This window comes from Paramisgurnus dabryanus, chromosome 1, assembly GCF_030506205.2.
Source record: "Paramisgurnus dabryanus chromosome 1, PD_genome_1.1, whole genome shotgun sequence".
NCBI lineage: Eukaryota > Metazoa > Chordata > Actinopteri > Cypriniformes > Cobitidae > Paramisgurnus > Paramisgurnus dabryanus.
In genome coordinates this window covers 58,331,639-58,347,064 of record NC_133337.1, presented here as the reverse complement: position 1 = coordinate 58,347,064, position 15,426 = coordinate 58,331,639, and the positions used below count along the sequence as shown (strand labels likewise).

At 37.5% G+C, this 15,426-nt stretch overlaps 1 protein-coding gene across 1 annotated transcript in view; it reads left to right on the top strand.

Annotated features, from left to right (window-relative positions):
* Window positions 1–15,143, top strand: part of lrp2b (low density lipoprotein receptor-related protein 2b) — a 58,341-nt gene extending 43,198 nt beyond the window's left edge. Inside the window, exons 58-79 of the mRNA XM_073814611.1 lie at window positions 293–412; window positions 501–617; window positions 1,186–1,302; window positions 1,391–1,528; window positions 1,666–1,788; window positions 1,931–2,059; window positions 2,180–2,311; window positions 4,628–4,753; window positions 4,990–5,133; window positions 5,246–5,411; window positions 5,741–5,869; window positions 5,968–6,188; window positions 6,333–6,515; window positions 6,964–7,083; window positions 7,269–7,356; window positions 7,474–7,538; window positions 7,923–8,070; window positions 8,182–8,239; window positions 9,245–9,382; window positions 10,132–10,245; window positions 11,005–11,070; window positions 14,808–15,143. Coding sequence (XP_073670712.1) covers window positions 293–412; window positions 501–617; window positions 1,186–1,302; window positions 1,391–1,528; window positions 1,666–1,788; window positions 1,931–2,059; window positions 2,180–2,311; window positions 4,628–4,753; window positions 4,990–5,133; window positions 5,246–5,411; window positions 5,741–5,869; window positions 5,968–6,188; window positions 6,333–6,515; window positions 6,964–7,083; window positions 7,269–7,356; window positions 7,474–7,538; window positions 7,923–8,070; window positions 8,182–8,239; window positions 9,245–9,382; window positions 10,132–10,245; window positions 11,005–11,070; window positions 14,808–14,852 — 2,687 coding nt within the window. The 3' untranslated portion in view covers window positions 14,853–15,143. The remainder of the gene's footprint in view (window positions 1–292; window positions 413–500; window positions 618–1,185; window positions 1,303–1,390; window positions 1,529–1,665; window positions 1,789–1,930; window positions 2,060–2,179; window positions 2,312–4,627; window positions 4,754–4,989; window positions 5,134–5,245; window positions 5,412–5,740; window positions 5,870–5,967; window positions 6,189–6,332; window positions 6,516–6,963; window positions 7,084–7,268; window positions 7,357–7,473; window positions 7,539–7,922; window positions 8,071–8,181; window positions 8,240–9,244; window positions 9,383–10,131; window positions 10,246–11,004; window positions 11,071–14,807) is intronic.
* The last annotated feature ends 283 nt before the right edge of the window (window positions 15,144–15,426 follow it).

Genomic DNA, 15,426 nt, shown 5'->3' with positions numbered 1-15,426 from the left:
CGAGAAGTGCTAAAATGCAACTTTGTTTACGGGTTTTACCTAACAAAAATATGCAATAAGATCTTATAAATTGACATAAATTACAGCCTGACATTAACCAAGCATGCCAATATTATTATCTAGTATAGCTGCTTTGTTCTGGTTTAGCTGGTGAACTATAAGTGGTCTTGCAAAAATCCAACACATACAGGTGCATAGCAAATTTCCCCTTTAATGAATCTCATAAAAGGTAGCTATTTATTTTACTTTGAGCATATATTAATAAAGTAACACGGGCATTTTTCTGTCCCAGATGAGCTTACCTGTGACCCTTTGGGTGATTTCCGCTGTGATAATCATCGCTGTGTGCCCATTCGCTGGCGTTGTGATGGAAACAATGACTGCGGAGATGGATCTGATGAGAGAAACTGTGGTATGTTACACAATTATGCATCCAAAATGTCTATAGCTCTCTTCATTGTCAAGTGAGATGTTTTTAACAGTGCCTTTGTTACTTACAGAACCCAGACCCTGCTCTGAAAGCGAGTACCGCTGTGACAACCAGCAGTGCATACCAGGAGCCTGGGTTTGTGATCATGAAAATGACTGCGAGGACAATTCAGATGAGCGGGACTGCGGTAAGTTAACATGAAATGAAAGCATGCAAACACAAATTTGACTTTCTCAATATCGCTGGTCTTATTGCTTTAGTCATGGAAATCAAATGTGATCCAAAAGATCTTAGCATTGCATCAAACTGTGCTCAAAAACCAATCAAAAGTCATAGATTGCAATGTGAACCGAAATAATTCTCATAAAGTTCTTCTAAGAGGCAGTTCACACCTGGTATTAAGATGCATTTTGGTCAATCAGATCACAAGTGGACGATGATAAATACAGGTTTTTTTGTTTGATAAAAACACATTTGACCGAATTGCTTTTGTGGTGTAGATGCGCATGTGGTCGAATGTGTCCTCTCCGCCTATTGATCTAATGTGCAATGTACCGACTGCAATGTTTTTACATCAGACATAACTTCTAGCGTGAAACCACAGTGCTCAGCACGATCTTTACGTTTTCTTTTTTTTTCTTTTTTCAAATGTGCAAAGGTTGCACAGGCTTATTTCATTATTGTTTACCACTGTCTATTTTTATTTTAAATGCAACCTTACTGTAAAGTGTTTTCTGTATTTCTTCTCATTATAGATCTGCTTACGTGTCGTCCTGGGACATTCCAGTGTACCTCTGGACATTGTATTCCAGAAGCTCTTAAATGCGATGGCCGTCCAGACTGCTTAGACTTCTCTGATGAGTCCACATGCCGTGAGTGTGCTATATCAACAAATGTAATATTATTATTGCAAATACTGGCGCCATTTAATTTATTCCAAATTTTCTGATTCGCCAACAGCCACCCGCTATCCTGGAGGGCGCTGGTGTCCATTATACCAGTTCCAGTGTAACAACAAAGTGTGTGTGAACCAAAACTGGGTGTGTGATGGCTTCAACGATTGTGGAGATGGTTCAGATGAGCAGCTAAGCCTTTGCTGTAAGATACTATCAGTCATTAGGTTTTAAAACTACATTTGGAAGTTGTATACTTTTGAAAAGACCATCATTGCTGGTCATTGAAACTTTGAATGTTATTACTGCCTGCGTATGAATGCACAGCTGTTTTTTGATCAGGGAACATCACATGTGAATCGCCGGCCAAGTTCCGCTGTGACAATGGCTACTGCATTTATAGTGTCCTTAAGTGCAACAAGAAAGACGACTGTGGAGATGGAAGTGACGAAAAAGAGGACATCTGTAAGAGATTCACCCGTATCTTAAATCTAAATTAACAATTAAACTTTCTAATTTATTTACAAAACGTTCAGTTCTTAACTTTGACGTAACTTACAATAGTGTCTATAAAGTTTGGTATGAATGTGAATGTGTTTACAATCAGGTCAAGAGCCCACCCTCGCTCCCTGCACGCCCAGTGAGTTTAAATGCACCAATGGCCACTGTGTGTCTCTGCCCTACGTCTGTGACCACAACAACAACTGTGGAGACCTTACTGATGAACTAGGATGCAGTAAGTCGATATACGATTCGTTTGTTAAGTATATTTGGTCATACTGTATACCTAATGAAAGGCTGAGAACTACATACATTGTATCCTTCAGGTTGATAATCATGAATATTGTTTTTTCAGATTTTGGTCACGACCGTACCTGTGATGAGAAGTTATGCCAGCATGAGTGTACAAACCTAAATGGCACCGGATTCATCTGTACTTGTAAACCAGGATACACAGTGGATCCAGACAACACCTTCCGCTGCAATGGTACAACACCTTGCAAAATTCAGATTTGAGCTCAGAATTTGAATTTATGTGACCATGCCCCACATACAGTATTGTCTAATTTGAATGTAAAATGTGTGGAAATGTAGTTTAACTCTTTCACCGCCAGCGTTTTTAAAAAAAGTTGCCAGCCAGCGCCAGCGTTTTCATGATTTTCACCAAAGTTTAATGCCTTCCAGAAAATGTTCTTCTTTAAATAAATAAACATACAATATACCAAATGAAAGAACAGACCCTCTGCTTTCAAACAAAAAAAAACGTTTCATCCTACCTTTAGTGGTTCTTTTGCAATCAGCTTTTGAATATGGGTAGGTTTTTGCAAAAACACCATATTTTGAGCAAAAAGCAAAAATAATTCCATATTTGTGACGGACTTTTCATAGAGATCCGATTCAGAGCGATCTTTAGAACAGACACGGACATGCAGCAGCTTGCCATAGGGCAATACTTCCGGTTTTAAAAAGTTGCGGAAGGGATAATAGCGGTATTGCGGAAAGACGGAAAATCTCGTCATTGGCGGGGAAGCGTTTTCTCTTAATTGACGAGATATCTCGTCAATGGCGGGGAAAGAGTTAATAAATGTAAGTAACATTTTTGTTAGTCTAAAACAATAATAAATAAAAATCAGATATTAGCTGCATTTCCATTAAAGATTTGAACACAATTTTAGCATTATTTTCTAAATGTCGACAAAAAAAATTTTTTGACATTGTTTCCATTAACCGATGTTAACTAAAACATTATTATGTTGTCTCTCAATAAGTAATTCCAAAAACTGTGCAGACCGACTTGTGGAAATGACATCAAAAACCTGTTTCCATTGCAGTTTTGCAAAATATTATTTTTTAATATATGGGAGTTTACGTGAAATTGTCTTGTATCCATTTGTGTTTGCATTTTCAATTTGCGCAATTTGAAGGGTAATAGAAATGCTATTTTTGTTTCACACTATTTTAAAGGTAAATTAAAGCATTCTGGAAAATAGTTTTTTATTCTCCCTTGTATGAACCTATTAACTGCTAAATTTAAATATGCATAATACTAGTGAAGTAGTACTCGAGACCGATTGCTGCTTTCTCGGACTCATCTCGGACCACTGTGGGAAGAGAAGGACTTGTTATTTCAGACCGAGTCCTCAAGACCAACACATTTTTTATGTTAATACAGTAAAAAAAAACACATAATAATAATAAAATGCAAAGTTGACAGGCATTATTTGAAATGCATGGTGCAATGCAAAGATACTGCCATCAGAGCCGTTTATTTATCTCTAGAAAAAGAGGCAGAAGATGATGCATGTGGTAGGGATTTTTTATGATAGTAAAAGCATAGTCCATATTAAGACGTTAAAGGGGGTCGCACACTGGTCGTGCAGCTCAGCCCGCGTCGAGTCGCGTCTAGGACAACTCGGAGGTATCGTACATCTGAAGTGCACATTAAATATCGTGAGCTTAGTCAGATAGCGTCTACTTCAAAATGCAAAATATACGTTAGGAGCCAATGTTAATCGTTAATGATTTGAGACAAATATGAGGTTATTTAATGTTACACTATGTGAGTGTCTCTCTGTGGCGCGACAGGTATTTGAGCAACTTCCTGAGTCGTAGCTAGGGGCCGCGGACAGACGCCACCTGTCGGCGCCGGTGTGCGTATACTCATAGAAAACAATGTGTTCGATTTCTTTAGAACGGCGCGGCGCTGCGCGTCAGGTGTGCGACCCCCTTAAGACTGCTCTTCTAAACAACTCCTAATTTAGCTTAGTCTGTAGACCTAACTGTTGATTATTAACTGGGGTGATATTAAATCATTAATATGAAAACTGACATGTTTTTATGGTCTTGGTCTAGACTCGGTCTCAACTCATAAAGGACTCGGTCTCGACTCAGACTTGCTTCCTCAAAGACTCAGTCTTGACTCGGACACGACTGTATTTGAAAACCAACAGACTATGTCTCGACTTGGTCTTGACCCTTCAAAGACTCGGACTCGGCATAAGCGGTCTCGTCACCATCATCACTAGCATATACATTAAATTCACATTTCTATAGGTTAGGTTATATGCATCACCCACAATATAAAACAATTCTGTATCCTATTTTCTCATGATGCACAGCACTTAAGAAGAAGAATTGTTTTCACATAAGATATCAGTTTTGTGTATTGTCTATGAAATAAAAAAAAAAATGTAAAGGTTAATCCATAGATGCTGTCATTACTAACAATACTTCATATCTAACTTGTTATACATTGTGTTGATACACAGCTGACTCTTGTTCCTGTGGTCTTTTCTCTTTGCAGATATAGATGAGTGTTTAGAGTATGACACATGTCCACAGGTCTGCCAGAACACTAAAGGCAGTTATGACTGTGAATGTGCTCAGGGCTACAGGAAAGTGGGTTCAGGCAATCAATGTGAGGCTGAAGGTAAGAACACAAAGTAATGTAAAAAATTGTGAAAGTTATAAGGAATAATTCATCCACAAATTTAAATTTTGTTATGATTTGTTCACCCAAATTTATATTATTTTCATGACAAATATACAAACTATATCTATTGTTTCCATAATGCTTGTTTTTTGGGAAGCTAAACAAGCTTAATTTTTCCACACAAACAAAAACATACATCTTTGGTTCATATTCCTTCTCATCCTGTCTACTAGGTCCTGGACCACTGCTTTTGTTGCCAGAAAACATCCGCATCCGCCGCTTCAACCTCCAGACAGAAGAGTATCATGATTTCCTGCAAGAAGAGGAACGCATTGTGGCCCTGGACTACGACTGGGACCATAACAACACTGGACTCAGTGTGTGCTCTTTTATGGATGATAATAAATTATAAAACATCATAAGTTATAACAAATTCAGCAAGATCACTTTCAAATAATGTGCCTAATGTGGTATCTTCCTCTTTGTCAGGTGTGGTGTATTTTACAGTAGAAGGGAAGGGTGCGGTGCCTGGTGCTATTAAAAGAGCTTATCTGCCAGCTGTGGATGATCACAGTAATAACATCGCTGCTGCCGTCAACATGGACATCAAGTACATCACAAAGCCTTATGGTATTGCGGTGGATTGGGTTGGCAGGTAGAACGCTTAGTTATCTCTATTATCAAAATGGTACCTGGTGGTTTTCCTTTCACAATAGTTAAAGGAATAGTTCCCCCAAAATGAAAATGAGATCAAGGGAAAATCATTTTCAGTAAATAAAATCTCATACAAACACTTTTATGATACTTTCATGGTAAAGTTTTGCAAAAATACTAGAAAGAAAACCACTACAGGAGTCATAAAACTTTCGTTTTGTTTTTGTTGTTGTACATAAATGTGAGTAAATAATGACAGAATTAGCATTTTATTGGTTATTAATTTTTACTTTAGAGAACCACTTTGAACAACCTGTAATTTTCTTGCAGAAATCTGTACTGGGCCGATTCTCAGCTCAAACGTCTGGAGGTGGCAATGTTGGATGGGCGATACAGAAAGCATCTGATTAAAACTGACCTGGGTGAACCGAATTCTGTGGCTGTTAATCCTAGACTGGGGTGAGTCCCATTTGTTTGTGGTAATTGTTAGTTGGCCTACGGTACATAAAGTTAACATGCAGATCTTAAAAAAATAATTTTTGAATGCTGTGATTCAGGATGCTTTACTGGAGTGACAATGGTGACACGCCCCATATCGAGGCCTCCTGGTTGGATGGCCAGGAGAGGAGGGTCTTGGTGGACAATAATTTGGGTTGGCCTACAGGTTTATCCGTTGACTACACTAACAATGACCGTATCTATTGGTCAGATGCGAAGGAGAGTCGCATTGAGTCTGTGTTGCCAGATGGACAGGACAGACGCATCGCAGTTTTCATAGGTAAGGATGTGATCAAATTCCCACCTTTCTTCTGGCTTTAAAACTAGATTAACCGACCTCTCTTGATAAACCTTCATTAGAAAGATCATGATGTTTGATTACTTTATAAAAAATATATCATCCTGGACCACTCTACTGTCTCAGATGTCAGGAACCCATTTAGTGTGGATGTGTTTGAGGACCACGTGTACTGGAGCACACAAGAGAAAGGTGAAGTGTTCAGACAGGACAAATTCGGGAAAGGTGACAAAACCAAACTTCTGACAGCAGGACCCTGGCTTACTCAGATCAATGTCTACCAGCAGCAAAAATACAACTCTGTAACCAGTGGGTAACCTCCGTAAAACACAACATAATATCCTTGACATAAATTTTGGTAACACTTTATTTTGATAGTCCACTTTAGACATTTTACTAATTATAAGTAACTTTGCAACTACTTATCAACTACCAATCTTTAGAGAATTAGTAGACTGACTGCTTAATATCTACTAACACTTTATTGTGATGATATCTCAACAGACATTCAACTGACTACAAGTATCTTTGCAGGTGCATGTCAACTTATTCCACTAACCCAAACCTCTTCCCTAACCCCAACCCGTACAGTCTACTAATACACTAATGACAGTTAGTTGACGTATAGTTGCAAATTATTAAAAATTTGTGGACATGTAGTTGCAAAGTTATTTATGATTAGTAGAATGTCTAAAGTGGACTATCAAAATAAAGTGTAACCAAATTTTGTATTAAAATAATTTTCTTTTTTTTACAGTGAAGAACCCTTGTAAGGGAACATGCAGTCACCTGTGCCTACTGAGGCCAGGAGGCTACACCTGTGCTTGCCCAGAAGGCACCAGCTTTTATCCTGGCAGCAGCACGAAATGTGACGCAGGTGCTTTATATATTTGTTATCTTTATAGCAGATCTTTATGATGACCATAAACTTATTCGTTTCAGCTAGTAAAACATTACTGACACCAGTTTGATTTCATACGCTGTGTAGATTTTTTTTGTTCTTCACATAAGCTTCTTTGCCTGCCAATAACTAATGGTGCTTTTTGTGCTTTTGGTTTTTAGCGTCTGAGCCTGAACCCACCATGCCCCCTCCGTGCCAATGTGTGAATGGTGGCACCTGTTATTTTGATGACGATAAGGCGCTCTGCATGTAAGCTTGTGATTAAATATTAATATATGTGTTGTTACCAAGAAAGGTTCAAAGGTTACATGGATGGGTGGAAATGTGTGGTTATGGTAATGCTGACTGTTAATTTCCGCCCCACAGCTGTCCCCCTTCCTGGAAAGGAGATTTTTGCGAAATCAGTGTTTATGGTGTAGCGTCAACCTCAGGTACTATGCCAACAGCCAATCACCTGCCATTAAACCTCAGCAGTGCATTTATCATACAGTTACGACAAAATTCACAAGCTGTCCTCATATGTAAATCTGCATATAAACACTAGTGTGTCATTTTCCTGTTGCCCAACTGGTTTGTATTTCTGTATCTCGGTTACTAGAAGATTGGGGTGCAAAGGTCATGGATTTCCAGGGAACATCCATACTGATATGAAATGTATTAAATATACTGCAAGTCAGTTAAAATTGTCTGCCAAATGCATAAATGTATATAAATGGTGTTTAGTGGCGAGGTCACTGGTTTGAATCCCTGATATACAGATGTAAGTATACAGTATATGACTGTAAATATCTCTGACTTTATCCTTCCATCCACAGTTGCTATTGCTCTCGGTGTGACTGCGGCTGTGGCTGTTTTGCTCATATGCTTGATATACTCTGCCCAAAAGAAATCAAAAATAATAAATGTTCTTCATAACATCAATCTACCTGTCAGCATGCCAAACTTCAAAAGGCCCAGTTTCTGGTGAGAATACGAAATTCTGAATTAAAATCTCAATTTTATTCAAATAGAGAAAACAATGTGCAGTAAAGCACAGCTTCGGGTTTTAAACACTTGCTGTTGTTTAACACTCAGGGCTGAATTCTCCAACCCACCTGAATCCAGAGAAAATGACAATAACATCACCAACGAGGTTTGTGTAAAAGTTCTCCGTGTAGTTTTTGAAATGATTTGGCAACAACTTGTTTTTTTATTTTGCTTGTTATTAGAAATAAACTAAAAGAACTCTATTGTTATTGACTCTTTGGGAAGTTTACCGGAAGTTATGTTTGTTCTACGAAAGCCAATTGCAGGGTTCCCACGGGTCCTTGAAATCCTTGAAAGTTTGTGATCTGGGGAAAAAATTCAAGGCCCTGGAAAGTTTTTGAAAATATACATACATATATACAGGTCATTGCAAGAGCTTGAATCTATTTTATGCAAGAAGTTTTCTGGAAAAATCCATATTATTCCCTGTGTAGTGTAGGATAATATCATGACATTTTTAGACTTTTTAAGCACATGTGCTAAACTGTTCGCTTTAACTGCTTATATCTTCTGTATGCAAATGTTGATTCATACCAAAATGCTTTTTTTCATAGTTGCGTTTGACACATGAAAACGTCTCGGCTTACGTATGTAACTGTTGTTCCCTGAGAAGGGAACGAGATGCTGCTTCTCCCTTGCCATACTTCCTGCGTCCCTGTAATGCCGTCTTTGGCAGTATTTAAGATAACGATATACTTCCTGGCTCCCGCGTCACCCTGTCTTTGTCGTTAAGCCTCACCATTGGTTGAATTTATTATACGCATTCAGATGCACTTACCCTTGGATGCGTCCTCAAAGTGTCACCGCAGTGACGCAGCGCGAGTTCCCGGGAAAGGGAACTGTAACAATGTATCTTTAAAGATAACACAATGTAACCTTGCTCTCACTTGAAATGTGTCCCTATTCCATGAATTTGAGGTTATTGGACCTGGAAAGTCTTTGAAAGGTCCTTGAGTTTGAAGTTAACTAAGGTGTGGAAACCCTGCAATTGTTTATTTTGTTACTATACTACAGTCTATATGTATTTGTGCAGTGGCTTTTATTTTCACCAAAATGTTTCATTTAGTTTGGAGATCTAGGTTTCTTTTTAATATATCCTTGTCTTTTGCAGGAGTCCAGCACAGCTATTGAAGTGGAGGGAGCAGGGAGGAGTTTTGAGAACCCAGCATACAGCACCGAGGAGGGAACACAGGACTCTCCTGCCGCCCCAACGGCTGTGCCAACTACAGTCATCAATGGCCATGCCAAAGTATGTCTGTTAGTGTCCTCTAGTGGATGATAAAGTGTACAGGCATTTTATCTGGATTTAAATTGTTGACTCAAGAACAATAACTCTGTTACACAAAACTATCATTTGGCTTCAGTAGACTTAGGGGGGTGCACACCAAAGGTTTTACGATGAGCGGCCGGCGTATGGTTTCAATTGTTTCCAATGGAAGCGCAGCTTTTTTTAAAAGCCAGCAGCTGGCAGAGAGTTGAAAAACATTTAACTTTGGATAAAAAGCTCAGCTCGTCAATGTCAGCTGTCACACGGCCGTCCAATCACAGTGGAGCAGGGGTGGGACAAATATCACAACAACCAACCGGCACATCGTACAATGACTGATAAACAAAGCAGAAGTATCACAGGAACCAAAGCGCTCAGCAGAAGAAAACTGGCAGTTGGCTGAAATAAAGCTGTTTCAGCTGCATAAAAAAGCTTTGGTGTGCACGCCCCCTTAGAATATAGTGGGAAAGTCACATGAGGCACATTTTTAGAGCTCAGCAGCTTTTGGGGTTTTGTTTTATAGAAAAGTAAAAGTGAGGTTTATTGTCATTTTCTCTTGAAAAACAGAGAAATGCAGTTTCCCAGAAAACCCTGGCTTGGTGCAAACATAAAACAACATTTAGCATCTACACAGTGACTTTTTTTTCAGTGGCACCGTAGCACCACATACAACAATAAACAAACATTCATACATATTCAAACTTTAATCACAGTTTTTTGTTATCTTTCAGGAGAGTGTTGAAAACCCAATCTATACCGCTGAGATGAGCCCTGTGACACAGCCGAAGGATGCAGTAACCTTTATCAAAGCAGATGCCACACCAGTCATCTCTGAGCCTGACAAGGTTATGGTCACAGTCAGTACATGACACATCATTTATTGTCCTGGAAATGATTTCACTTTGTTTGGCTGTATAAAGAAATTTAAGTCCAGCCATTTAATCATAAAGAAAGCCAAGGGAACATTGTGACCATGAACTTCTTTTCACATACTCACCCTTTACCCTGTAGCTATAGAAAGCCCTGCCATCAAAGATTATACACAGATAAAACACAAATTTTGTGTTTACAAATGAAACACAAGAGCTTGCAAGTCAGTAAATGAATTAGTCTTTTGTTGGCAGCTGAATGGGTTGATTCAGCTACCAACAACTACATACTGACAAAATGTTTACAGGAAGCCACTTGGGATAAAAGCATCTACCAAATCCACACAAAAAAATAGAAATCACACCTAAGGCATAAGTAAGTAGGGTTTAATTAACTGCATATGTTTAAAGTATACTATGAGTAGTATAAGTTAAGTGGTTTAGAAAAATGTCCTTACTAGGATTTCTGAGAAATAATCGATGCAGTGCTGCCTATAAAAGCAGTGCTGTAATAAAAAGAAACACCCACGCATGAGTAGTTATGCCTTACTGGTGAAGATGTGACAGGGAAATAGAGATTAACTGTATGTGGGAGAGAAAGACACAGAGGAGTTAGAAAGTTAGTACAGAGAGCACAGAGATAGAGCTGTGTTGTTTAAACTGTGTTGAGACAATCGGTATGATTGTCACTATCATCAGACATGATTATGACACTCTTGGTTATCTGTTACACAGGCTGATACTTCACAGATACAGTCTGACATGGACACAGATGATACATTCACCAACCCCTTGTACACGGTGAGATAATCTTATACTCGTAACCAGAGTTTACTGTTAAGGGAGTGTCTTGCATGTATTTTGTGAACGTGAGCGTCTCTTTTATCATAAACGGATTTAACGCGTGTGCAGCAAGCACTTATTTTGACAAAACACGTGATGCACATGGTTTACATGATGCAAAAAACACATATTTTGAAAACCACACATGACACTCCGAACACATATTTTATATTTGCGCCCCTCGGAAGAGCAGTCACGAGCCGCCAATGGTAAAAACTGAGTATGGTCAAATCAGTATCAGAATTGTCCTTTTATTACCTTACCTTGATGTTCATTTAATTTTTCGGGGACATTTTTAAAAACACATAAACATCTATCTAAAAATATCTAAAATAGCACCTGTGTAGAATCATATAGTGGTATGTTGGACCATATGGTGCTATAGTCATACATTAGCACAAATAATGGAGCTAAATAGGTGCTGTGTAGCACTAAAAATAGTTCCCATATGATTAAGTCTTATTTAGCACCATTTTAGTGTAGGAAAACATAAGTGAAGCAGGTGTCTTAACAGTAAAGTAGTTCAGGCTCTGCGATAAAGGCACAGAGCCAGCCATGTTGACATCCTTTCTTTTTTAATGCTGTTAAAAGCCAGGAGATGAATGCTTCAATAATACAATGAAAGCTGCGACAGTTTACTGTGAAGGAGATGGCTCACTGAAAGCATGTGATGGCCTCAAATAGAAGAGAATTCGAAGACAGGGAATAAAGAACAAGAAAGAAGTCTTCTTGATGAAATGATTGAGCGGTTTAGAGAGGTGGAGGTGTCTGTTCGGCTGCACTTGAACAAAGTGTAGGCGTAAAGGAAATTGTTTTTGCTCTCATGAAATACTGCCACTATTTCGTCAAAAACGTCTGTTTATTTGTATTGATTGTTGCAATTTGCCGTGGTTATATTCTTTGCATACAATACTGTCATCCATCAGATTGTTTTCATAACATACCCATCCACCTCAAATTGAGACATGATCTCAAATGCAGCTGAAAATACATTCGCATTAGACTAATGAAAGGTCAGGCCCTCGGTTGCTTAAAATATTACTGTGACACAGATTTGGCTGTGTTTTGCTCCATCGAGGCCTTAAAGTAAATTGATTTTTCAAATGCAGATTCGCTCGTGCACGGTTCCCACTCGGCCATCATTCAGTCCTTTTAAAGAGATGTGGTGATTTCTTCCCTTACGGGTCAAAAGTTTGGAATCACTTACTCATTCTTTATTTATACTTTTCCACATTAAAGGAATATTCCATTTTCTTAAAAGAAAAATCCAGATAATTTACTCACCACCATGTCATCCAAAATGTTGATGTCTTTCTTTGTTCAGTCGAGAAGAAATTATGTTTTTTGAGGAAAACATTGCAGGATTTTTCTCATTTTAATGGACTTTAATAGAGCCCAACATTTAATACTTAACTCAACACTTAACAGTTTTTTTCAACCGAGTTTCAAAGGACTCTAAATGATCCCAAACGAGGCATAAGGGTCTTATCTAGCAAAACGATTGTCATTTTTGACAATAAAAATAACAAATATACACTTTTAAAGCACAACTTCTCGTCTAAATCCGGTCCAGCGCGACCTAACGTAAATGCGTAGTGACGTAGGGAGGTCACGTGTTACATATATAAAACGCACATTTGCAGACCATTGTAAACAATAAACTGACACAAAGACATAAATTAGTATCAGTTGACATACAACAACGTAGGAACGGTCCTCGTTCTCAACACTTGTAAACACTGGGGCGGAGTTTCACGTTCGTCCTCTGTGACCTCTTGACGTCATGACGTATTGCGTGGGGTCACGTTGGCGCATCACAACCGGATTTAAACGAGAAGTTGTGCTTTAAAAGTGTATATTTGTTATTTTTATTTTAAAAAATGACAATCGTTTTGCTAGATAAGACCCTTATGCCTCGTTTGGGATCATTTATAGACCATTTATAGACCTCCGTTGAAAAAAACTGTTTAGTGTATTAAATGTTGGGCTCTATTAAAGTCCATTAAAATGAGAAAAATCCTGCAATGTTTTCCTCAAAAAACATAATTTCTTCTCGGCTGAACAAAGAAAGACATCAACATTTTGGATGACATGGTGGTGAGTAAATTATCTGGATTTTTCTTTTAAGAAAATGGAATATTCCTTTAATGATAGCGAACTCATCAAAACTATGGCATAACACAATTGTATTGTGACTGGGGGAATTATGCAGTGACTAAAAGCATCCAAAATAAATCAAAACTATGTTATATTTTATCATCTGCAGTGTAGTCACCTTTTGCATTTGCAAAATCTTACTGCAGTTCATCTATTCTGGGCTGTTATTGGGTGCTTTTTCTTTAATATTCAGGCTTAGGCATCTATTTGAAAAGTATATTTTGTAATTGATATTATACATTTTCTAATGTTTGGCAGAAGTACCCTGTACCCCAAAACTAGTCATATGGGTCAATTTTTTTAAATTTAGATTTGTACCATCTGAAAGCTGAATAAATAAGCTTTCTGTTAATGTGTGGTTTGTTAGCACAGGACAATATTTGGCCAAGATCTAGAATCTGATGGTGCAATTAGAAAATCCCCTCAAAAATGTGTCCAAAAAACATGTGATACATACAAATGATAAATACATTTTATATATACTTACAGTATGGTAAGAAATTTACAAAATATATTTACTTAGTATCCTAATGATTTCCTAATCATTTTGAGCCATACAATGTATTGTGTACTGTTGCTATAAACGTCAAGTGATCGTGAACTTTTGACTGGTAGTGTAAATCAATAATCATTAAATAGCACCCAAATTCTTGATATATAGTATATGTATAGTTCAATTCAAGTTTAAATTCAATAGTCTCTGGTATCCCCAGAATGTTTATGCAAAGTTTTAGCTCAAAATACAACACAGATCTTTCATTATATGAATGTTGAACATGGCTGCAATGAAAAACGTGCAGTTTTTGTGTGTGTTTCTCCCCATATGCAAAGTAAGGGGTAGAGCGCTTACACATGTGCTTGGATGTTTCTGGCACAAGGTTGAACTACATGCTTAAAAGGTGGAGTATGTGAGCGTTTATGGTTGGGGCGTAATCAATGTGACATCACATTGATGGGGATCCCCAACAGCCTGTTTTGTGCGGTTTAAAGGAGATTACACAAAGAAGAATAGAGGGATTTGTATAATAGCATGATGTTTCTGCACACACACTTGCGACTCATTTTTTGCTAGAAACACATTTTAAAGTGCATTTTTTAGGTAAGGGAGGCTTAAAATTTTTTACATTGTTGCAACTGTACAAAAAAAATAAAAAATGTAACCCTGTTTGTGAAATCGAGGTCTCATCTAATTGATTTCACTGCAAATTCAGTGTTTGACATGACCTTACTCTGTCAATATTAAAGACATCAAGGTTATATTTTTACACAATGTTCTTTACATTATGTAGGATGATTTTATGTAGAAACAGTAACATAAGAGACAAAAAGAAAAAAGTGTACAGTTTAGCAATAAATAAATGATTGAAAACAGGAAAAATAAGAAATACATAGAATACATGCATTACTGCACATTTTTAATAACATATATATGAAGTAAGAGTATGTGTGTTAATATATGGTCACAGTGTTTTATGGTACCTGTAGCCTACATTTAATGAAAAAAGTGTCTAATACAGATTTCTTGTGTTGTATCTTAGCAGGATTTATCAGTCGCATACAGCCAAGGAGAGTCAACAATTTAAAGAGCATTTGAGATCATCTTAAAGGACCGACTCTCAGTCACTTTGGCAGCTAAGACGTATGGCTGGTAAACTATGGCTGCAGTATATCATCCATCAATTCACATGATGATTTAGGTCTGCGTTCGCAAGCACAAGTGTTTCATTTCGAGAACTGAGAACAAAGTTTTGCTAATTACACAATATGTTCATGTAATTTTACGGCTTTGCACTGTAATACGTTTGATGTCTGTAGTTTGCTGTAATTTCTTGTCAAATTATCATTAGATGTTATTTTTAAATGTGTTTAATCAATTCCAATGCTGCTTTGTTTCATTTTGTAAAGATCTTAATAAAGTATGATTATAAAGTGTTTACATTTTTAAAATTGTAAATGACACAATTTCACACAAAGCAGACTTTTACACAATTACTGACCTTGCTCCTTTACACAGATATTAGCTGTCAAATAGTACAGTATGCATCTAAACTATTCATGTTCATACAAGAGACCCATTATGAAATTTCCAAATGTGCTTTTCTTTTCTTTTTTCTTTTTATGCCCACAATACAAAGCCTAGTTAAATTATCTTATAAA